The sequence below is a fragment of the Mastomys coucha genome, unplaced genomic scaffold (genome assembly GCF_008632895.1).
Source record: "Mastomys coucha isolate ucsf_1 unplaced genomic scaffold, UCSF_Mcou_1 pScaffold22, whole genome shotgun sequence".
Lineage (NCBI taxonomy): Eukaryota > Metazoa > Chordata > Mammalia > Rodentia > Muridae > Mastomys > Mastomys coucha.
This window is the reverse complement of record NW_022196905.1, coordinates 18892688-18917815: the sequence shown is the minus strand read 5'-3', so window position 1 is coordinate 18917815 and position 25128 is coordinate 18892688. Positions and strand designations below refer to the sequence as shown.

The 25128-nt window shown below is 43.7% G+C and overlaps 1 protein-coding gene across 15 annotated transcripts in view; it reads left to right on the top strand.

The window, feature by feature from the left end:
* The window catches only part of Ikzf1 (IKAROS family zinc finger 1), a 91159-nt gene extending 69909 nt beyond the window's left edge, over positions 1-21250 (top strand). For 11 of the 15 annotated variants that reach the window (XM_031338315.1, XM_031338314.1, XM_031338310.1 and 8 more), the window contains 4 exons: positions 2665-2832; positions 6816-6938; positions 9891-10025; positions 18030-21250. In XM_031338315.1, coding sequence (XP_031194175.1) covers positions 2665-2832; positions 6816-6938; positions 9891-10025; positions 18030-18727 — 1124 coding nt within the window. In that variant the 3' untranslated portion in view covers positions 18728-21250. The remainder of the gene's footprint in view (positions 1-2664; positions 2833-6815; positions 6939-9890; positions 10026-18029) is intronic. The other 4 variants (XM_031338308.1, XM_031338318.1, XM_031338311.1 and 1 more) reach the window with 1 other exon arrangement.
* The last annotated feature ends 3878 nt before the right edge of the window (positions 21251-25128 follow it).

Sequence of the window (25128 nt, the reverse complement as noted above, 5' to 3'; positions counted from 1 at the left end):
GGGGGGGGGGGGGGGGGGGGGCACCTGTAACATCATTATTCAGAATAGCAGAGACCAGGAAGTGGCCTGAGCAGAACAAAAAGGCTGGCTTCCTGTGGTCTCCTGCCTAGCAGGTGCTGCCACTGCCATGGGCGTGGTAGTTACACATCTATTCTTGTATGCCAGGCTCTTTTAAAAATCTACCTTCTGCAGACAGGCCCTCCGCTGTTCTACCAGGGGTTTTTTTTTTTGTTTTTTGTTTTTTGTTTTTTTTTTTTTTAAGAAGATATTCTTTATTATCCAAGTAAAGGGTTGGAAACATTGTGACAGAATAAAAAGTGTGGAGTGCCTGGGATGGAAATTAAATTTAGAATTTGCAATATCTAATGTCTCATCCCAGTTCAATGTAGGTAGCTACAAGCTTAGAGAACCTTAACTTAGCTACGAGCTGTTGCCCTCCAGGAAACGGGTCACGGCCACTGGCAGCAGAAACAGACATGGGCTGTGTCCTGTGATCCAGCTCCTTGAACAGACCCCCTTATATGCAACACCTGCATTGAGTGAAATACCATATGGTCCATTTTAGAAACGTGGTCTTCAAGGTTCCCCACCATGGGCTGTACATTCACGCCCACACAAGCAATTGGAAATCACTAGATTTGCAGTAACCCTGCCTTACCTTGCTTTGGGGCCAGGACTTGAGACACTGGGCGAGCAGTCCCTGTGAAGGGGCTTTGACACAAGTGAGAAGGCAGGTTTCAGTCCCCAAAGAATGCCTACCTTCCCTCCCTGTGGAAGAGCAATGTACTTTGAATTATCAGTCCTGTCTGCCTCCCAGTGACCAGAACACTAGCTCGAATCACATCAGGGAGACACAGCCCTGGGGCACCTCCCAGCTCAGAAAGGGGTCTTTCAGCTGCTAAGCAAGTGACTTTGCCCACTCGGATCACCAGGAATGTCTCCTGAACCTGTTACGTGTGCTTTCCCAGGCAGCCTGAGGGCCCACCCTCTCTGAATAAGGGCTACACTATTAGGCGTGTTCTGCTTCCCCAGCTGGATCTTCCTGCATACACTGCTCTCTTTTTTTCCACTCATCCATTTGGAGCTGAACACTTGTGTGAACACAGTGTCGGCTGAGTGTGCACTTGGGTCTCACACACGTGGTGATGGTTAGTGAGGTTTCTAAATGCTAACACCTACAGTTTAATCGTTCTCCATCCTCCTTGATTTTAAACGGTGTCTTCATATTCAGCTGGGTCTAATCCAGGCAGGATTACTGGCTAGTATCAAGAGCCCTCTGACTGGCCGTTAGATATCATTGTAAATTAGTTCTAACTTTTGTGTGTGGAATGCCCAGTGAAAAAGACTTAGAGGTAGGTAATTAGGAAATTCAAGCACCAGCATGCATATTAAAGCTTAACCTGGCATGGGTTTTAACAGCACCACCTGAGCTCTTCTTCAGTAACTATGCTAAAAGCTCCGTGCTTCTCCTCCACTTCCCAGTTAGAGAAATGTTAATTGGGTATTTTTTAACACACTGTTCATTCTTAAGAGAAACGTGTCTCGGGACATGGGTTTTCATACCTAATGGTCTTTTAAATGAAGCGATCTGTTCTTCAAAAGCAAGTGTTTATAAGGAGCGTGATGGGCACATCATCCTGAGGGTTAAAGCTGAGTTAGTGTCCACCCAGCAGGACAGTCACTCACTCCTTAGTCACAGGTAGCTCCTGCACCTCCTCCAGACCTGGAGTGTAAGCCGAAGTTCTTGGGCACACATTGCAGGAGCCCTGGCCTGTCTCAGTCACAAACCAAGTAACCCTCCTTGGTAACACCTTCAATGGCAGCGAGATCTGTACCTGGAACACGACTTGTCCACTGCGGACACAAAAAAATGAATTTGAAGGATCTCTGAGTGGTGAGGAAAGAGAAGGCAGGAAGTCTCAGGCAACTCGCTGCACTGCCGAGCGAGTGGAGCCAGGGGTTCCCTCTGGAGGACAGGCTGCAGCTGTCCTGTTCCTGAACTTCTATTTTATTCAATCTTTCTCCAGTCTCTCCCTCTCATGCTCGCACTTTCTCTGTCTGTCTCTCTCCTGATTTGCCTGCTTAGGGACAGACAGGTAATGGAGAAGAAATTGAAAGGGAAAATACAGGGAAAATGTAAATGAAAAGAAGTTATTATAACTGTTATAATGAAGTGCCTTTCATTTAAATATAAGAATGTAACGCTGAAATGAACTTGTGATCCTGAAATGCATTTTTAATGAGTTTCCTTTTTATTTTGCTGCTTCAGTGGCATATTTTAAAGACCCTTTGAAAAAAGCCACATTAAAAACCCCACCAAATGCCACAACACGCAAAATTGGATATTGGTTTATTCCAAAACTGCTGATCAGGAAGAGTGACTCTTCATCACAAAATGTTGCAGTCACTTTATTTAAATGAGTTTGAATTTGCATTGTGATGTGCCATTCTGATTTAGGGAAAAAAAATTAGATTTTCAGATCAAATTGACCCAGCCAGTGAAGCGTTAAGCAGCTGGCAGGTTTAGTCTGAAAGCCTCATGTTCTATCAAACCTGCAGCCGGTGGAAGTCACCAAGCCCATGGGAAACAACTTTCTTGCGGCCGTCCTCCTGAGCAGCTCTCGCTTAGTACTTACCAGGCTACCCTCTTCCCTTCTCGCCCAGGTGAAAGGCCTTTCCAGTGTAACCAGTGCGGGGCCTCCTTTACCCAGAAAGGCAACCTCCTGCGGCACATCAAGCTGCACTCGGGCGAGAAGCCCTTCAAATGCCATCTCTGCAACTATGCCTGCCGCCGGAGGGATGCCCTCACCGGCCACTTGAGGACGCACTCCGGTAGGTTCGCTGGGCATGGCACCAATGCCAGGCCCTGGGCATCTCTGTGTAGGGCCCCAGATCATGTTCCCAGCCCCTGCCCTTCCAATCCACCCAGTCCACAGCCCTCTGGGGTGTTGGTTGATTCTTACTGAACCAGAGGAAATGGTTGGGGGGTGCACACATGAGGAAACCCCACCTCCTTGGTGTATTTTAGAAGAGCTTTCCCCTCCCACCATGTCAGGTAAGTGGGTATTCTTCTGAAGTACAGTGCTCATGCCCTTAGCTTTCCAAACACATCCTTTTACATCTATTACTATGCTACACATATCAGTGGCTCGTGTAGAATATATTGAATAGCAGTAATAAATGTAATTTTCCTTGCAGAGAGGACACAGGTAGGTTGATCAGAATATAACCCTGCCAGCCCAGGGTATAACTGCCCCAGCCAGAGAGTAACTTCCCAGGCTGGAAACCAACAGAGGCTTTGATGGGACTGATCCGTCTAGAGTTGTCAGCAACCTGCAGACAGCAAAATTTCCCTGTAAGGATGTCCCACATACTCTATAGTCTCGGAACACAATCTACATAAATGCTGGACAGTTGTCACCTCCTGGATGGCTTCTTAGGAGTAGTGCCACAAGCCTCCAGGTCTGAGATACAGGAATGTGGTCCAGCAACTCTGTGCTATGTTTGCTCGCACTCTAGTAGGTGTAACATATATATGTTGCTTCCATTCTGTGCTGTCGTGTGGTGTCATGTGCTACACTGGCTTTAGGAGCACTAGGTTGATGGGCCTTGCCCCTGCCCTCCAAGAGTGCCCTGTCATTGGCCAGCTGTCACTCTGTCATTGCTCGGTAACAGAAGAAAGGTCCTCAGCTCATCTTCCCAAACAGGACAGATGCATCTCAAGTTATCCATCCCCATTTTTCCTAAGCCCCTCAACAGCATCCTATGCGTATGTGGCATGGTAGAAAGAAAAGACAGTCTTTCCTGTTTGGAGGATCAGGAGAGATTCCCACAGCAGGAGGGCTAGAGGACAGGAGGAACTCTAAACCAATGAGACTGGAGCATTACTACAGTACACGATTTAACAGGTGGTGTCCAGAGCTGGGCTTTCTGGTCAGTGGTCACCTCCAGGTGGACAGCTGTAGAGAAAGAAAGGAGCTAAGGCTATGAGTCATCTCCCCTGTACCCTACTCCCCTACCTGACTGGCAGTGAACAGTCAAGAGACTCCAGAAAGTATACAACAGAAAGTTGCGACTTGGGCGAGTTTCTTGGCACTGCGGAGAAAGGTGGTGCCCTCCATTGAGGAGCTGCCCTCTCAGGCAGCATGTGAGTCAGAAAACAGGTCAGGGGACAGACACCTCCCTGTCCTAGTTGGGACACTAGCTCAGACCTGGGAGGCGTTTTCTACAAGGAATGAGAAGAACCGAAGGCTTCCCAAGATGGAGGTAACACTGTCTGTATGTACATGCTCCACAAGGTGAAGGCAGTGCAAGGCAGAGAGTAACATACAGACCCGTGTATGTCAGGAGGCAGGTGACTTAGGAGAGCCACATAAACACAATTGCCAGGCACCATGCACTCAGATTGGCAGCAAGCACAGCTTCCCAAGCCAGTGGAAAGTTCCAAGACCCACTTTTAGGCTGATAGCAGCCACAGCACTATCACCCTTTAATTACTGGTGTACAATATGAATCTTTTCCTACATATCCATCCTTCAGCTGTAAGATAGCAAGATAACATCTTGTAAAATCAGTGCTGGGCTTTGCGTTTTGCCTACATGCTTGGTCATTGCATTTAAGGCTTGACGATATCCTCCTCTTGGTGGGGCTAAAGAATTGGGTGGTTATTTAAAATAGCTAGAGGGCTCCTGACAGTTATTTCTGCCACAGAATCACCAATGAGCTGGTACAGATGTCCATCAGAGACCTGAGGTGTTGGTGACTCTGTTGTCTGAAAAATGTGCTTAACAAACACAGCTCTGGGAGAATAGAAACACCGTGTTTCCTTCTTCAAAGCAGTTTTACCAGAATGACAGGACTCAGGCCTTAGTCTGCAAAGTCCAGAGTAGTGTGTTTTCTTTCTGCATAAATGGCCATGCCCACATTGCATTAAAAGCTAGGATCAACCATAGCTTTCCCTAGCATCTGGTGGTGGTCTGGTGGCTCTAGACTCCACTGTGGTAGTGGAATTTGTGCTGATATGAGGGTTGATACTCTTTTGGAAACTACAAACTTTGTTAGAGACAGTTTGGCTCTTGTGTTCTAGCATTAAAGTCAATCATATACTGAGAAAAATCAGGTACCATACCATTTAGACAGGGAGGCAATTTGATTCATGAAGTCACTAAAATTAAAATTTTTTCAGGAAAGGACATGTTATATTAATGTCTATAACAATAGAATATAAATGTGCAACCTATGCAGTGTTCATTCCATATTTTTATCATTTGTGGTACATCACTATCTCTAGACAAAAATTCCATAAGAACTGGACAGAGGGCTCAGCAGGTAGAACACTGGTTGCTCTTCCAGAGGAGCCATGTTTGATTCCCAGCACCCACATGGTGATTCATAATAATCTGTAACTCCAGTTCCAGGCGACCCAACTCCCTCTTATAGCCTTTGCAGGCAAGCACCAGGCAAGCAAGTGGTGTGCACACATACATGCAGGCGAAGCACCCATACCCATGAAGTTAAGTAAACTAAAAATCTGTTTTGGAGTCTGTAGGTGAAGCTTTGGTTTCCATGAAAGCATCTTCATAGCATCTGGTCCCTTAGGAAAGAAACTTAAGTGACATTGCATTAGACCAGTTACCAAGCATTCCTGTTTGGATGGCTTTATATCATACTTAGCATGAGAAATACAATGCTATATTAAGGTGAAAAATCTATATTCTTCATAAAATAACTGGAGAATGTCTTCTCTAAAAGGTGTCTTTCTTGACGTCTTTAAAAAACAGGCATCCCATGGACCCTTTGCTATTCTTCTCCTAAAATTCCTCTCAAAAAAACCCAGGAAGGACTAAACTCACCTATAACAACATTGTCCCACATAAAAGCCACTGGTCAGTCATATCTTGCACTTAAGTTTTAGCAAAGTAAAATTAAACAAAATTACAATGTTAGTCCTCTAGCCAAACTTAGAAACTCCATGTAACTGGTAGCTACCATAATAAACAACACTGTGAATGCCATGCTGAATAGATATGCAAGGAGCACTTAGAGTGTTTGAGTCCTTATCGGGAGTTCTCGTGGGCAAGGCTAATCTGGATGGTTCATCATCTCATATTCTTTGGGGATAAATCAGAGGCTTTTCATATGCTCTTCCTATGCAAAACACATTGTCTATGCTCCATGTATATGAAAATGAATTTGGTTTATCCATATCCCTTTTCATTTTGTGTTTATGTATTTTAAATTCTTAAGCGAGATAGTATGTACTACAAGTGTAAAATATGTTTGTATTAGATAGAAAGATACAATTTAGAAATATTCATTTCATTAAAGCCTTTTCCTGCCATGATCTCTTAGAGACTTGAGCAACCATGTTTGGCCTCCTGAATTTTCACCTTCTCCATTAGAGGCTGTCGCAGTGAGGGGTCGGCTTGGGGAGGGGGACCCACGCTGACAGGGGCCCACCCTGACAGTGAATCTGTATTCTACTCAGGTTTCTGTCTATACTGGAACATGGAGATTCTTCACTTCTTCCCACTAAAGGACACATTTCAGTGATTTAGAAAGGAGCTTGATAGTCAGTGCCATAGGTTAAGATGAAAAGAGTCATGGTGCTTGGTACAATCAACGAGTCACCTGATCATTAGCATTTTTAAAATTCGTTAATTTTGACTAAGTCCAAAATAGTCATAGCTCAGTAGAGAGTACATTTTTATCTTTGTTGTTGTTGTTGTTGTTGTTATAAATGTATCGCTTGCATCCCCATTACCCAGAAGGCCAATATTTAATTGGAGCCTTAAACTCAATTGTGTTTTCTACAGTTGGTAAGCCTCACAAATGTGGATATTGTGGCCGGAGCTATAAACAGCGAAGCTCTTTAGAGGAGCATAAAGAGCGATGCCACAACTACTTGGAAAGCATGGGCCTTCCGGGCGTGTACCCAGGTAAGCGCTGAGGCTCCCTGCTGAGCTGCACCCCTCCCCCTCCAAGCACTTGGTTTCAGGATGGGGCCCTGTGGCCTGTTTCAGCCACAGGAGGGACTTTTAGTCCAGTAGCACTGCAACTACACTAGGGACAAATTGTGCTTCTCTACTTCCCAAGTTCTCCATTGACCACTCATAACCTGACTTAAGACCTCCTTAACAGTAGTGACCCTTTTAAGATTCTATGTTGTGGAGTAGTTTGTCTTTGTTATTTGTTTGTTTGTTTTAGTGGGTGGGGTGGACAGGATTTAAACCAAGGCAAATTGGCTGAAGCTATAGCTAAGTGATGAAAGAGCTTGCCTGGTGTGCAAGAGGCCCTGAGGTTGATCTTCAGCACCACAAGTAAGAAAATAAAATAACCAAGCTAGAGTAGTATCGTTCATGATTTCTTCTTTGTATTTAAAAGTCCAAATAAAATGTGAGTCTTTAAAAAAAAAAAAAAAACTAATTACTCATGAAGGTCTTCCAAAAAGAACTGTTGGGCCGGGACTAAACATTGGTTTAGACTGAGTTTTGAGTATCCACACTTGGGAAGAGGGCAGAACTTGTTGGAAGACCTGGCAGGCACTGGTTCTGAGCCTGAAGAAGAGTGCTGGATGTACACTGAGCACTACTTTGTAGTGAGAATCAGGTTCTTAGTTGTCCTGCCTGGTATCTGGTGATTCAGAGTACTGCAGTGATGGCTTCAGGCTCCAGTTCTTTCTTAAGAAGTGAGAAATTGCTCTTGCAAGGAAGCAGCCATCTGACCTCAGCATGCCCAGAGAGCCAGGCACAGGCATTTAATCACACTGGGTTCTTCCTGCCTCTGCCTCATGGCACATTAAGATACACAAGATGATCATAGATGCCCCCAAGCCAGTGCCAGTCAACTTCCATCACTGTAATGGGTGTCTGAGACAACTAGTGATATTAGGAAGGCAATTCTGTTTTGGAACTTTGGAGGTTTCAACCCATGGTTGGTTGGCTACATTGCTTTGGCCATGCCATGCTGAGAGCACAAAAATCTCCTGCCAGAGGGACCCTCATAAGCCAGGGAGAAAGAGAGAAGAAAAGGCTAGGGACCCATGCTCCTTGTTGGAAGCATGTCCCAATGACTTAAGGACTTCCCCCAAGAATCCACCCCTCAAGGTTTCCAGCAACTTCTACTTGGATCATCCTAGAGACAAGGCCTCCAACATGTAAGCCTGTGTGGGGACACTCCAGTTTCAAACTGTAGCTGCCTAAGTCATGTCTTATTTCACTATTTCACCCCTGCAACACCTGCCTTATAAATATACAATGAGTGCTGGGTTAGGGAACATGGCACTGAGACTCCAGAAATGAACTTTAGTGTCCATCCTGCCAATAAACACATGCATTCTCATTCATCTCCTGACCTTGACCCTCCATCTCCCTCAGGTCCTCTCATTACCCCACAGACCTCATTAGGTTGGGTCCATTAGTTAAAAACTGCCTAACTCAAGAGATGTAAGCTCAAGAGATGTAAGAAAAGGTTTGTTTTTCTAAACATGATTTTCTTTAGTAGAAAGGTTAAGGATACCTGTTACACTTTGCTGATTATCTTCATAGGATAAGGAACTATGTCCTGAGCCTCACATGCTCCGAGGACAGAGAAAAGTACTGGGCTCAGAGGTGTGGTATGGTGTCACCTGAGAGAAGGGAAAATATATAAATTAGCTTGATAAATCACATGTGTGAATGGCTTCTAGAATTAGATCTTATGACTTTCTGTACTTCTTCCTGCTAATCAGAGTAGGCTGAATGTTGAGCTATTTAACAAGACACCCTCATAATTCACTGTTAACAGAATATGTCAGGAGTAGTACCTGACTAGAAATTCAGGTTTTAAAGTGATGATACAAAATGCGTAAGGATCATGTGGGCATGAAGGGTACAGAATAGGGGGCAGAAACTACCAGGTCATTCTGGGCAAGGGGGAAATGTAGAAGCTGATGGAGTGAACGAAGGCTGTGCCGTCATGAATATCCACCCAAATCTAAACATGGTTTTTAACACAAAACTTTTTGCACATCTTGGTAGCATTTGATAACCATTTATTGTAAAAATCTATCAGAAAGAAAATAAATTAAAATATTGACAAGGCTAAGGTTACATGAAGATGTAACCATGGCTCATGGAACTTTTTGAGGAACATGAAGGTAAACTAGATAGAACAAGATAAACCTATGGTAAATTGATGGCCTGAGAAGGGAAACACACAAGGCAAAACAGAATTGGAAGAGCTGGTTAAAAAGTAGAAGCTGATCACTTTACACTCTAAGCTCCTGGGGAATGAAGAAATTATATATTTTAGAAGTCCCTGCCTTGCAAACTAGGTGTCAGGATAGATGAGACGATGTAGGAGACAAACTTGTATCTTCACTTATGGGCAGGGAGAGTTGGTATAGAAAGGGAGATGGATTGAGCTAACCCGTATGTCTGCGTTTACCTTAATGACTGCTCGGCTTCTTACCCTGTGCAACTGCTGCATGGTCATTAGACATTTGCTATGTAATTGGGGACTGTTCCCTATACAGTTATGACTTTGAACCCTTTGTTCGTTTCTGGACCCGATGATATTTGGTTCTCATGGTTGTTATTAAATTTGGTTAAGACAATCTTGACAAAGGACCCTCCAAAGTAACACAGTTAGTTCACTATAGTCCAGCCTCGGGTGGCAGACAAGCAGCTTGTTATTTTGGGCTTAAGTATAATGTGGATTGAACAGGTGGAGGATGGGGTCCTGGCTGGTGGCTAGTCATTGGCATTGCTGCAGCTGGCTCTGCCAGGGGCTGGAGGATGAGAAAATAGCTCATGTTGGCACTTTATGCATGTGCAGTTAACACTGGATACAGCAGTATCTCTAAGTGCAAGCATTTCTAAAGTAGACTTTCTAACTGTCTTTGACTTTAGTCATTAAGGAAGAAACTAACCACAGCGAGATGGCAGAAGACCTGTGCAAGATAGGAGCAGAGAGGTCCCTTGTTCTGGACAGGCTGGCAAGCAACGTCGCCAAACGTAAGAGCTCTATGCCTCAGAAATTTCTTGGTAAGAGTTAATGTTTGCTGTCTCTTAACATAGAACTATGTGGGTGTTCTAGACAAATAATAATTATTTGAAAGTAGAGGAGAAAATTTCCCCTTTGGAAAAAAAACTTAATATTTCTTAAATACTGTAATATTTTTTTCTAATAATTTTCTTCAAACTGACAAACCTTTTACCAGGAATTAGATAGGGTGTCATCGCATTTGGAGCCTTTGGTATGATGTTTCTGTGGCTACTCTGACAATGGTTAGATCAATTCTTTCTGAGCTTCAAATCACATTTTCCCAGGAAGCTTATTTACTGCTCCCCTCCAAGGACAGTGACTGCTAATAGCAACCAAACAGAGACAAGCCCCTCAGAGGACAGTGAAAGGGTACAGCTAGACTTGCTGTTATGATCACTGAATCCTTACCTGTCCTTGATACTATTCGGAATAATGCAGAGGGAACGCGCTGCTCATGAAGCACTGCTGCCTACAGTAGATCATAGACAAGAACCTGCCAGCTAAGGCAGACACTGCAAGGACAAGGAAGAAGCTGACACTGGCCTCAGAGGCAAGCTTTAGGTCAGAACAGAGATGCTCGTAAATTCTATGGGGACAACGTGGGAAAATGACCCAACCTTCCTAAGCCTGGGTTCCATTCTTTATGTGTCTCATAAGGCAATCAAGAGCACAAAATGCCCCCACAGATTAAAAAAAAAATTAGAAGCCCTCAGTAGGAAGGTCAGCTACTATCATTGTCAAGAAAAGAAACCTTATGTCCAAGAAAGAAAAAATAAAGTGTTTAAGAAGCTGGGGTGGACTTTGGGAAAGGGGCAGGACTTCAGCACCATGCCACACACTGAAGGAGTCATGGAGTCTAGGCAGATGGGAAAATAACTATGCTAGGGTTGGAATCTGGAACAGGATTAGTGGGACATGATGAAGGGATGGGTATTTTCCCAGCTTTGCCCAAATACCCACTGGAAAGCAGTGAGTTGTCCCATGATGCTCTGACTATAACAGTACTGGTCTCTGAGGGCCAAACTGAGCAGTGTAGTCTCCTTTGGAATCAGAGAGAGAGCAGGGGTATGCTCCCAATGGGAGCAGAACCTGAGTACATAAAGGCAACATGGGAGATGGCAGGAGGATGTGTAGTAATCGAAAGAATGCTTTGGTGAAGGTCAGGGTAAGGCTGATAAACGAAGCTGTGGCTTCCCTTGTTTAATGTCCCATTTGCAAGAAAAGACAAAGCCAAGTCTGGAAAATTAGAGTTCAGGGTTTGATGTAATTGTTTTCAAGAAGGCCACCCTAGTAAGGCTAGCCCATGGAAGACGTGCTACAAAGGATGTGCAAGTAAAAAGTAGTGACACGCACACCTTTACACCAGGCAACCTACACTGAGGCAGAAAGACAGAGGTCAGGTTCTAGGAATTGGGAAGAAGGAGGGAATAAAGACTACTAGGAAACAAAACAGAAACTACTTATTGAAAATATTGTTCATAGACTTGTGTCTGGGTGTGTGAGCCTTTGAACTGAAAGAATGAAGGAGACTTCATTTCCTGATCAAAGAAGGAGGGAATCTTGGTCAAGGAGCCAGCTGTTGGGTGGCTGGGGCTTTAGAAAATATGAGGCACAGGGCCCTATCTTCTCCCTGAGGAGTGCACAGAGGACAGGAACCGTGGAGAGAGTCTGGTGAACTATCTGGGAGACTGGCAGAGATGAAGCAGCAAATGTGTTCAAGGGTTGTAAAGAGTAACTGACCTCAGGAGGCAGGGTGTAACTTCCTCTTTCCAATTAGGAACCTGAAGAATGCTACATGCTTTAGTAATGAGCATCTGCAGTGCCTTTAAGCTTCAGGAGAGCTCCAGTAAACAGAGCATCTGAAATTGTACCATGGCTCTCCTGGGTGAATGCCATTGTCTTGATTCACACGCTCTGTGTGAAAGGGATCCATAAAACTGGTGAAGCAATGCTGAAAGGGGAGAACAATCTCCAGGGGAGAGGTTAAACCCAGGAGGAAGTGGCCTTGTGGGAACAGGAGGACCAGGATAGCAGAAGTGAAGTGTGCAAGGAAGGGCTCCCAGCAGCTGTGCTCTGTTTTGTGTTCTCCCAGAGGTGATTGGCAGTTCAGGGACTAACCAGTACCTCTTCCTGCTCTCACGTCTGTCTTCCTCTCAGTGCTATATGATGACATTCCTGTCAACCCTTCCTACTGTGTCACAATTTCTCCCTAAAATGAAGAGAGATGGACCTCAAAGGTTGCTCTCTACATTTAGAATAATATACTGTTGTGTACCTGAGACGACAGATAGATAGATAGATAGATAGATAGATAGATAGATAGATAGATAGATAGATAGATAGATAGATAGATAGATAGGTAGATAAGTAGATAGATAGATAGATAGATAGATAGATAGATAGATAGATAGATAGATAGATAGATAGACAGACAGATAAATAGAAAGAGTTTTGATAGTATTTCATGTTTTTCAGATAACCAAATGCAACATCTAGAAATTACCAGTATTAAATTAGAAGAACATCATTGTAAATATCTTCCTACCATATATATTTCGGTGGACAGGATTAATAATAGGTGAACTACAATAAAGAGATGTGGAGTAAATGCCTTTTAAGCTCCTGAATGTGCTTCCTCAGAAAGATTCCAAGTGTTCTTCCTTGAGATGGAGGTGTTGGTTTACTTCCCCTCTTCCCATGTATTGCTAGAAAATAAGTTCCCAGTGACCACGGCATATTCAGCATGTCTTAAGAGGTAACGGATCCTCAAATAAATATTCATTTCCCAAGGGACTCTACTTTTTAAAAAGAACTACTATCAGAAAAAAAATTATTATAAAAACATTTAAAAAACAATCATTTTGCCGGGCGGTGGTGGTGCACATCTTTAATCTCAGCACTTGGGAGACAGAGGCAGGCGGATTTCTGAGTTCGAAGCTAGCCTGGTCTACAAAGTGAGTCCAGGACAGCCAGTGCTACACAGAGAAACCCTGTCTCAAAAAACCAAAAAAAAAAAAAAAACAATCATTTTACTGCTTTTATTTTTACATTGTACATCTCTATTCACACTCTATTCAGAAATCATTATCTTACATAATTTAGATATTCATCACTATATATTTTAACTGGTTAGACAATCAGACCCAGGCCTCTTAGGACCATTTCTGTTTATGTTGATTAATCCCTTCATTGAATAGACTTTACATTCAAGCACCCTTGTAAACATTCCATCTCCATCTCTGCTTTGAGTCTGAGGATGTTACCTGTCACCTTTCTACAGTAACCCCAGGAGTGTGTGGCCTCGGACCACTCTTCCTTCTCTGACACTGACAGATCTTTCCTTGTTACCTGAGGGCAATGCTTGTTGAATGATGTGGGTGCCAAGTCCAAGCTAATTTTCTTCTCTTTAATGATATTACTTTTCTCCCAAAATATGTAGTGTTCTTTCCTTGAACCATCATCAGTAAGAAGCTCTTTGGTGTTTCACAGTCTAGGTGAAGTATAGCCTTTAAAGCTGAGAAGCTCCTTTCTTCTTCTGCCCTGTCCTTTGGAAGCTTTCCTTTACAGAGATCCCAGTTGTTCTATCTGTTGTGAGCTCTGTTCAAGAGTGCTGGTTTTCCTTAGATTGGATAAATTGTCCCCTATGTCTGTGAGCATTTTGCTAGTTTAATTTTTTTTTAAGTTTACTTAATGTTATTTCATATTTTTCCCGATTTAATTGAGTTCCTAGCAATTTTTATTCTGGTGTTTGCTATTTTTAACTCATGTATTAAGTATGTATTGAATTGGATTGATTTTTAGTTCCTGAGATCTAAACTCTTCCTTTATTCTGTATTTTTTTTAGTATTGCTTTTGAATATCTTCAAAATTTGACTGCTTGCATATTCTAAAAACTAAAATAGCTAAAACATGAAAAAAATTTTTTACTCCAAGTCATGAAGTAATTATGCTTCATTTCTCCTCTTCCTGGAATTAAGTTTCTTTTTCCCCTAGGATGGACTTTCTGGTTTGTCTTACTTCCTTTCTTGCCAAAAAATATTTTCCCTGTAACCATGGCATTTCTTTTTATCCTGCTCATTCTACTTGGTCTAATGTGGCTTGACTGACATTTCAACATTCTTCCCATTGTATCTGAGACTTTTCCTATGAGAACTATGAGTTTTTTTAAATCCTGAAACAATGCCAAGGATGGTGTTGGGAGAGTTCAGGTGAGGCCAAGTATGGCTTCTGTTTAAAATGCTCCCCTTTGAGAGCTCTCTCATAGTTTGCAGATTTGGTTAAAGCTCTAAACCAGCAGATGATGCCTTCTGTCTCTGCAAGGGACATCTCAGAGCTTCACTTCCCCTGAAGTATAACTCATCAAGGCCTTTGCTTCTGTGCAGGGGAGCCAGCCCACATGCTAAGGTCTCTGATGTCATGTACTGCCTGCAAGTGGAACTTTCAGCTCCATGACCAAAATGAGGAGGGCAGAAATTCAGCCCTCTTCAGAACTCTTTCTGCCAGTGTGAGGGTTGGGAGGGAATGCTGAGAATGTTATTGATCCCATTTGTTTCTAGAAGTGACATTACCCAAAGCTTTGTCGAGTCTCAGGGAAGAATTTTCTGCTCTTTTCCTTGGTCATATATAGATGAATGTAAAGTAGAAATAAATAGAAGATGGATGGATGGATGGATGGATGGATGGATGGATGGATGGATGGGGTAGATGAGATAGATAGATAGATAGATAGATAGATAGATAGATAGATAGGAGGGAGAGAGGGGTAATTGGATGGATGGATGGATGGATGGATGGATGGATGGATGGATGGATGGATGGATGGAATAGATAGATAGATAGATAGATAGATAGATAGATAGATAGATAGATAGATAGGAGGGAGATAGGGGTAATTGGATAGATGGATGGATGGAATAGATAGATAGATAGATAGATAGATAGATAGATAGATAGATAGATAGATAGATAGATGGGAGAGATGGGTAGATGGATGGATGGATGGATAGATGGATGAGTGGGTGGGTGGGTGGGTAGATGGGATAGATGATAGATAGATAGATACATGGATACATAGATAATAGATTTCACTGGGGCACTGGGGACTTTTTAAGCTTTTAATTTTTCAAATATAGGTAGAGAAATTCTATGGGGAGATTTGTCACACCATACTCATTTGGTGTGTATATTGCTTTCTTTGCAACACCCACTTGTTGAAACTACGTTCTTGAAATGGCTTCAATGGTTGCTTAGAAAACCACAGAACCACAACTCTGGGGAGAAACAGGAAAGTACCACCTTTGGTGAGAGAACACACACACTTGTACAGCTAACAGAACTGGGCACCAGCCCACACCCTCCTCCATTGCTAGGGTTTGGTAGTAAATGAGATGCAAGTACAAGAATGAATTCCTTGAGTCCACGTAACGAAATAGGTTATCACCAAAACAAAACAAAACAAAAACAAAACAAAACAAAACAAAAAAAAAACCTTCCCCCTTGAGTGGAACGAGAAATCCCTTCTTTGTTTCTACCATCCACCACACGTCGCTTTTGCTCTGTCCAGTTTCTGAGAGTGTATAACATTAATAAGTTTTCTTTCCTAGTCTGGGGATCACTAAATGCCATTATCAGAGTATGTGTTGGTTCTGACATGAGTAGATGAATCAAGCCATTGTGTGGTGCACACCCAGGAAGAAGAAAGAAAACGCAATGCAAAGGAAGATACTGAGTCAGGGAGAATATATTCCAGGGCTACTATTAATAGTCACTGATTTTTTTTTAAGGACTGTGGGTAGATTTATGAATTGTGGAATACTTTTCCTACTGTAGATAAAGAGTTTGGGGGAGGTGCTGACCTCAGTGCTGGCATGAAAGACAGTGGGATCATCTTCTACCACCACCCCATCAGCTGCCTTCAGGTACCACCTGACTGAGCAGCCCGTCCCCCTTGTAGCTCAGTCTGTTGTCTCACTGTGATTGGGTAGTTCACTTTCTTCCATCCCTTCACCAGTGCCCTTTTTCATTTAAATAAAGTCAGTCTAGTCTAAGGTTCCAGTATATGATACCAGCTGCACTTGGACATGCCCTATGCCCCCAAGAGCTTCTATCCCCTGGACCTTCACATTGTCACCAAAGCTCCAGGCTCTCTGTCCCCTCAGGATCTTCACTGCTTCTGTCTCCAACAGTAAGATACAAAAAGCCCCAGCTGGCTCTTATGAATTGAGAAACCTATGTGACACTCCTGTGCTCGTGGGATTTCAAAGATATGGATGGAGTCTGCCATCACCATTTAGTGTGTATCTCCCCTACTAGCTGCGTGTATCCTAGGATACATATCCATTCTCACTGGCTTTCCTTTTAGTCCCACTGTTGAGCCAGATGTATCAAAGAGAGGAAAAAAGCATTGTGGGAGGTGAAGCATAAAAATGCATCTGATTTGGTAGGCTGCCACATGCCTTCTTATCACTAAGAAGGTACTCAGTGACTACTCTTGCCAATAGGAATATAAACTATCGATTTACTGAATGAATTTCTTGTCTAGGTCATGATTTCATGTTTTAGTTCATACCAATGCATTTAGAAAATAAATCTTTAAGGAAATTCATTTTTTCTGTTATAAAACATTTTACTCCAAAACTAATTATCTGAAGCCAAATCTAGTCTCATCTTCTACCAGTGCCAGGGAAGATTTGTGTTAACCAGATTTTCCATTATGAGAGGGAAATATCTGAGATGTTCAATTTGACTCACAACCTTTGGGGATCCCTCTCCATGACTGACTGGCCCTGTCGTGTTGGCTCTGTGGCAAGGCAGCACAAGAAGGCCAGAGAGTAGAAATGATTGTCTTGTGGGTGTGAAGAAGGGAAATATATAGGGGGGTCAGAGTTCCAGGATTCCCTTTGAAAATATAATCCCCCAAATCTAAGATCTTCTCCCCATTAGGGCCTTCTTCCATAAAGAGTCCAGAACCTCCCAACACATGTCCCTGGGTAGACACTAAGCTTCTTCCATAAAGAGTCCAGAGCCTCCCAACACATGTCCCTGGGTAGACACTAAGGTTCTTCCATAAAGAGTCCAGAACCTCCCAAAACATGTCCCTGGGTGGACACTAAGCTTCTTTGACCTTGTGATAAGACATTGTTATCTATAAGTAAGTTCAGCCACAATCATAGCTATCCTGGGATACATCTGGATTACTAGCCACAGGTTGGACAGTACCTGAAAACATGGGCCTTTGGGGACATCGAAGGTCCAGACAGTAGCAGAGTTCATGTAGTCCTACAAACTAATCAGACAAGACCATAAGTTTCTTGAGTCCCAGTTCTGTTCACCTTTAGTATTAGATGTGTTTGTAAACAGTAAGTGAATGGTGCCCACCTCCCAGCCTGCTCAAATAGATTTCTGTTTCCTGCTTCCTGTTTCTGCTGAGCTAATTCACCACTGCTAACTCTGAAGAACAGGGACAGGCAGTTATGTTGAAGTATTCCTTCTACTTCATCATGCATTGGAACCCATCCACTTTTGAAGTATTTGTAAGAAATATATAGTTCATTATAAATAATATGTAATCATGTTTTGAGTACATTTTTTAGATTATTAAAATGATAAATGTGATATAGTATCTTAAATTTATTAAATATCATTAATTCATGGCTATGTATTTTTATTAAATAATTTTAGGATAAATTAAACACTATACATTTAGAATACTCTTTTAAAATATTTAAATTAAATATAATTGTATTAACTTTATCATACTTAATGAAAGATGAAATTTATCCCTGTGAAATATGCCCTGTTTAAGCTGACATGGATAATCTCTAGTTTCTTGTTCATTAATGGGTAAATAGGATTTCCTGAAGAACCTACCATACTAAGTCCCTGGGCAAGATGGCTCCTTATCCCTCCTGAGCCCTGGCAGATGTGTCCTGTTTGCTGTGACACTAGAACACTATCCAACCCCCTGGGTGTAGATTTCACTCATGGCCATCTACTTCCCGCAGGAGACAAGTGCCTGTCAGACTATGAGAGTGCCAACTATGAGAAGGAGGATATGATGACATCCCACGTGATGGACCAGGCCATCAACAATGCCATCAACTACCTGGGGGCTGAGTCCCTGCGCCCATTGGTGCAGACACCCCCCGGTAGCTCCGAGGTGGTGCCAGTCATCAGCTCCATGTACCAGCTGCACAAGCCCCCCTCAGATGGCCCTCCACGGTCCAACCATTCAGCACAGGACAGCGCCGTGGAGAACTTGCTGCTGCTATCCAAGGCCAAATCTGTGTCATCGGAGCGGGAGGCCTCCCCAAGCAACAGCTGCCAAGACTCCACAGATACAGAGAGCAACGCGGAGGAACAGCGCAGCGGCCTCATCTACCTAACCAACCACATCACCCCGCATGCGCGCAACGGGCTGGCTCTCAAGGAGGAGCAGCGCGCCTACGAGATGCTGAGGGCGGCCTCAGAGAACTCGCAGGACGCCTTCCGTGTGGTCAGCACGAGTGGTGAGCAGCTGAAGGTGTACAAGTGCGAACACTGCCGCGTGCTCTTCCTGGATCACGTCATGTATACCATCCACATGGGCTGCCATGGCTTCCGAGATCCCTTTGAGTGTAACATGTGTGGTTATCACAGCCAGGACAGGTACGAGTTCTCATCCCATATCACGCGGGGGGAGCATCGCTACCACCTGAGCTAAACCCAGCCAGGCCCCACTGAAGCACAAAGATAGCTGGGCATGCCTCCTTCCCAGCAACTGGACCCACGGCGGACAATGTTGGGAGTGGATTTGCAGGCAGCATTTGTTCTTTTTATGTTGGTTGTTTGGCATTTCATTTGCATTTGGATGACACGTTTTTTTAATGTTAGAGACAGGATTGCGTTGCATCAGGGACATTCAGAACACCTATCCTTCTAGCTGGTTTTGCTGGCTGATAGCTGAGATTTCCCTGATGGGTGGCTCCCTCACACTTTCCCCACCCACACAACCCCCAAAACAGAGCCTGAATCTTCAGAGAAATGAATCAAACAATTACCCAAAGGAGGAACAAGGTGGATCTTGCCCTAAGCAGAGTTTATGCTACTAAGATTCGCCAGATCCTCCAAAACAGCGCAGCCACTGGGGTTGAGCCTTCTCAGGGAGCTCTGCAGGTAAGCCAGAGGACCAGATAGAAGGCAGCTGGGGAGGAGCAGGGACACCAGCCTGTGCAGAGACCAGGGCCAAAGGTTGAACTTTGAAAGACTATTAAGTCATATATTGCATGGTAATATGGTGTCTGGACAAGCTGTGCACAGTGCTGAAGTGGGAGGGACTGGAGAGCCTTGCAGACCCTCTTCCTTTGCCTGGTCACCCCAGCCTCCTGAGGATTAACATGTTGCCCAGTCAGATGAGCTCAGCGCTCTTATGGTCATTTTTCTCTTCTCATTTCCATGCCATTAATGGCCCTGAAGCTCATCGCTGCATTTTAGAACCCAATCCTGAAATGGAGACCTTATTTTGAACTTCTGATACTGTAAAACTTCTTGGAAGCCAGAGCTTTCTTCCAAGTCCCATCCCTGGTTATCTTGGTTCCTGTTCTTCCCTGGGCCAGGATCAGGACCTGTTATTCCATGAAAGCACAACCCAACCTTCACTTCAGTTGAATCCCTGTTCTCATTATAGCTGTGGATTAAATGTCTTTCCCTATTCTCGATATATGTGATCTTGTCTAAAAAGGCTAGCTTGATTAAATGTCTTTCCCTATTCTCAATATATGTTATTTTGTCTGAAAACCAATAAACACCATTACTAAGAATGACCATTGTTAGGTGGAAGAAATATATGAGCCCAGCATCTCAGTGGCTAAAACACGAAATTCCCATGCTTTTAAACAAAAATTTTAACTATTCCGAAGCTCTCTAGTATAAACACCAAGTTGCATGTGTTTTCACATAAATAGGACACAGGGCCATGCAACCATTATTAAGTAGAGGTATTAGAATGTTGTAATAGTCAGAGGCACAGCGTGACCAGTTCAGGGTCCTAGAGAGGAATGCCCACCGTCTGTCACAGAAAGGTAGAAGTGAGACCTGGTATAGCCAGTCTGGTATAGGGATGTCACGCTGAAGCCAAGTGACTCAGTTAGCTGGAGATTCTCAACAGGAAGGCCTCTCTTAAGAGTCAGTATTAGGGTTGTCACCCTCCACCACCTCAACAAAACAAAAGCTTATAACTCTAAATGTTTACAGCCCTATCTTCACAGAAACCTTCTGAGGTGATTCCAAAGAACTGGGGGGGGGAGAGTGTCTAGAACAGCTCATGTTAGTCTCAGCTCTCCTGACACAGAGGGCTTGACCATCACTGGTAGGGACTCTTCTGTGAATTGCTTAGTCCCACCCCTGGTCACTCGCCAAGTAGATGCCAGGAGCATTCTAGCTGATACCCAAAACTGTCTTGCCAGGTGTTCCATGGGAGCAAAGCACTGATGTAAACTCTAAACCACTGAGGATGTATGGAGGTTTCCCAGAGATACGGAGCACTTGACGTCTTTCCCAGTCAGCAGCCTTCAGCTGTGCTTGTGTCTTTGGGATGCTGATGAATTCTATAGATCAGCATTCACAAACACACTTCAAATACTTAGGAGTTCAAGTGCAGGGACAGCTGTTCACAAAAGTATCACTCTTAAGTGTGTCTTTCTTTGTTTCTAAAGCATTTTGAAAGTGAAAATAAAATGACAAATATAAGAATTTTACACTGAAAAGAGGAGAATTTGAGGAACTATAGCTGTTGTTCAATATGTAGTTTTGCAGGTTAAAAAAAAAAAAAACTGGCCTTACCCAAATTCATATATTGCAGGTGACAACTTTCCAAGCCTACAGTTTGCAGGCAGTTTTTGTTCACTCTTGTCCTTAGCCATGGGAGCCATTAAGTGTGGTCCACAGAAGATGGCTCCAATGTGGTATTCAGAGGTTAAAGCAGAATTGTAAATAGTGACTTCAGGAGCTCCTTTTTAGAATGCTTTGCCCCTTCCTCTCACTGCCTTTTTTAGCCAATATAAATGTCTATTTGCACACCTTTTGTTGTGGTTTTATATTGTAACAGCATTTTTTTGAAACTATTGTATTTAAGATAAGGTTTCATATTATGTCCACAAGTAATTAAATTATGTTTGAAGGTGGCTATATTCTGTATAAAAGTTGATGTTTTTCTTTAGCTGGTAAAGTAGGGTTTTGCATGACCTCACTTTTTGTTCTGTGGTTTATTCTGTTGTATGATGTGTGTCTTGAGTACTGTTGTGTGATGAAGCGTGCTGAGATTCCACTGCCCTCAAATTGTGTTTTAGTAGCTATCAAAGGCAAGAGAGTTCCTAAGAGCAGGCTGACCTGTTGGTGACAGCTGGCAATCACCATTTCTCATTCCTTCTCCTCCCTGATACCCCAGCTTCCTGTCCCAGGTCCCTTCTGTGATTCGTACCTTAGTGTGCATGTGTGTCTGTCCTGGTGAGAGTCGGGAGCATCACTGTGTTACTATTGCATTATCAACAAGGGCATGGCCTAGCACCACTTGCTTCAGATACCAGCACACTCTGTTTCTAGTTTAGGTACAACCACATAATAAAATGTTAAAGTCTTCAATGAGAAGCAGAGGTGCTTGTTACAAAGATGGGGGTTTATGTTTTTGTCACATTTTGTGCTCTTTTCTTCTTTTGTTTGGTTTTCACTGTGACCCTTGTAACATCTTGCCAAAAACACTGAACTGAGTTTATGTAGACATATCATGACGTACCATCTATTTCTCCGTCAGTTACAGCAATAAGAATGGATAAACTCTAAAATCCAGATCTCCCACATTGAACATCTAAGTTCTTTCTGTGGTTTTTCTTTCTTTATGGTGAGCCACAATTAGACTTGAGATGTACAGCCATCCAAAACCAGGAAGCTCATGTGCATCTGGTGCTACGGCACTCACTGTGAATAAGTGTGACCAGATATTAATATGCAATATTGTTTCCAGTCCTTTCTAATACACTTTTTTATGATGTTGTGTGTGGTTAAATCTTCCTCTATCACTACCACTTCAGACCTTCACTTCCTTGCCGACAGGTACATGGAAATGTGAGTAAGAAAATGCAGCCATCTCTGCAGCCCTGACTCTAGCATGATGTTAACTGATTTCTGTTTAGCTGGGAACAAGTGGTTTCCACGGGGAGGATAGAGTATCCTCTTGTACACATTTTGCCTTAGATCACTACAGAAGACTGTTACAGAACAAATAAACTCTACAAATACTCTGTCTGCCCCATCCAGTGAAGTCCATACACAAGGATAAAACAGGCTCCAGCCATTGTAGGAGCCTGCTGTAGCCTCTCTGAGACCAGGAGGTGAGGAGCTCAGGCCTTGCTAAAAGAAGTGTGAATGGATACCCAGGAAGAGGCACAGCCTGTTAGCTCAGCTGGCCAGCTAGGGAGTCACTGGTAAGCCTCTGGCCTCAGCATCATGGTGAAATGGTGGCAGAAGAGGAGCATCCAAGACAGAATGACGGACAAAGTGACAGCTTTCATGCTCTGCCTCTTCCTCCTTTCCATTTTAAATAAGCACAAGAATTATTCTCAGCATGGGTTTTTCTCACACCATGGAGCAAGGCTTTCTCATTCATTTATCTGGAAGACATTAACAGAAAACTGCTGCAGACTTCACTTCTAAGGAGATGTAAATGTAAGCACTGGACTCTGTCTTCCATGTGAGCCTGGAATGAGCATTGAAGGATAGGAGGGAGGCCCAAGGTCCCTGACCCAATTTCCAGTATTTCTCAGTCATATTTTGAGCAGCAGAATTCAGATTTCTATCAGCAGAAAATGATGTGGAAGTTCTGTGGCTCCTTGGTTAAACCTCCTTGCCTTCTTTGAACCCATTCCAATTCTCAAGAAACAAAGCTTTGGATACTAGGCATATGGCTCAGTTGGTAGAGTGAGTGCGCATCTCAAATGCCCAATGCCCTGGGGTTCAATCTCCACACACTGGATGTGGTGGCAATACTTGTAAGCCCAGTATTTTGAGGAAGAGGCAGGAGTTGAAGGTCTTTGGTTCCATAGGGAGTTCAAGGGCAGCCTTGGATACCTAACACCCTGTTTCATAAAAAGAAAGAAACAAAACTTTGGCTGTTTCTGTAAGTTGCCTTTTATACACAGCTTCAACTAAGACACAGAGCTAGGAGCAAAAGAGATAGAAAATTGAGCAATTAGTGAAAGGCTCGGAGGAAGTTCTCAGATGACCAAAGTGGGAACTCCATGTTCCTCCATCATTCTGGAAACTTCTGGCTCTTTCTCTGCACCAGTACCCAAAGCAGCAGCCAACTGGCACAGCCCCCATGCAGAGGTGAGGTCAAATGTTGCCACACAGCATCTGCCACTTGTGCCTTTTCCCAGGCTACTCCCTCCACCCAGTACCTCTCAGGAAACCCAAAGGGAGTCCCATGGCCCCTAGAATAGCACTGCTTTTAGCAACCCCAAACCCTTTGGCTTCTCTATTCCATTATTAACCTCCACCCTAAGCCAACCCACTCTGGGATTAGCCCACAAGAGGCCCAGCCTCCAGTTCATCAACTACAGCCCTGCTGGGTATCAGGACTGTGTCCCAGAACTGGTATCACAGAAGCATCTCAAACTCTACCCTATCTCACCCCTATTGTTCAGCTGCAGCTTCCAGAGGTCACTAGCTGAATATTCTGAAGTAAAAAGTATTCATGAGACAACCCCCATCCCCAGCCACGAGGTATGTGTGTGACCAGCCCTCCAGTACCTGAAGCAAATCACCAGTCAGTGCTAGTTCACTGAGGGCCAGTTAGATCCGTGACTCTCCCAAGCCTGGGCTCACAGTTGTCTGAATACAGGAACAGTGTTTTCCCACAAATGGTCTAAAACAGCTTAGATGCAGACAAAGGAATCAGGTGAGAAGTTGAGATGTTCATTTTGCTACTCTCAAAAGGCCAGCTTCCACATGTGACCACCCTGCAAAAGCAACCACAATGGAAGATGCACACAGCCTAGCCCTCGGTACCTCAGCAGTTCCCCGGTAGACAGCTTTGACATTCTACTTGACTTGTGTACACTACAAAGATGGAAGGCCACATGCCAACCAGAGTGGGTTTCCCTAGTGACTCCATCGTAGATGATGTGATTTTCTGTGACTGTCCTTGCAGGGCTCCTGAAGTCCCTTTACTGTGGGTCCAACCATTTGGGAGTTTCAAAAGTGATTTGTGAAAGTGGGGACCTGATCAAGTGACTGTCTCTACTCACAGATCATCAGTGGTTGCACTGAAGTTTCAAAGCAGAGTATAGTTTCCTCAGCTGGGATCATGGGGGTTGAGGTTACTTTGTCTTAGAAGGTGTCCCTCTGGGCATGCTCCTAAAAGTATGGTCTGGTCCTTAAGAACAGGATTCTGGAGACCACCAAGTCTGTATTTGAATGTCTGCACTGCAGGCTAAAGGTATGCAACAGTGGGCATGTGTAACCTTTCCAAGACTCCTTTCCTCATCACTGATGGCTGGAGAGCTGGCGGCTAAAGCTAGTAACATCTGACAAAACGCAAGCACTGGGCCTGGGTCATTCAAACATTCCATTCCTTCTGACTTTTTTTTTTTTTAATATACTATCTCTCCCTCCTATTTTCTCTCTATGACAACGAGGCAAGCCAGCAGTTCATCTGTATTCCCATCTCAGAGACCAGATAGCTATAGTGGGGAAGCAGCAAGCCTCACCTCCCTTGTGAGCACCAGCCACACTGATAAGTCCCCAACCTTTGCCATTTCCCTGGGAGCTACAGGGTAATGCCCCATTGGACACATGAAAGAAAGCACCTGGGAGGCCACGTCTCACAAAAAAGATGGTGCTGTGCAGAGGTAGATATGGCTGCAGGCCCTGACCCAGGCCCCTTCTCCACCTGGCTCCTGCTCCATTCTAGAATGTTCCTTTTAAGGAAAAGTAGATATACTATGATCCTCTTGAGCTACAAGTGTCACTCTCAGAAAGGGAGGAAATTACCTGTACCTATAAACCTGCCTTCAAAGCAGCCCTCAGCCTGGTCATCACCATGTTGATCCACAGGTTGCATGTCACATCCAG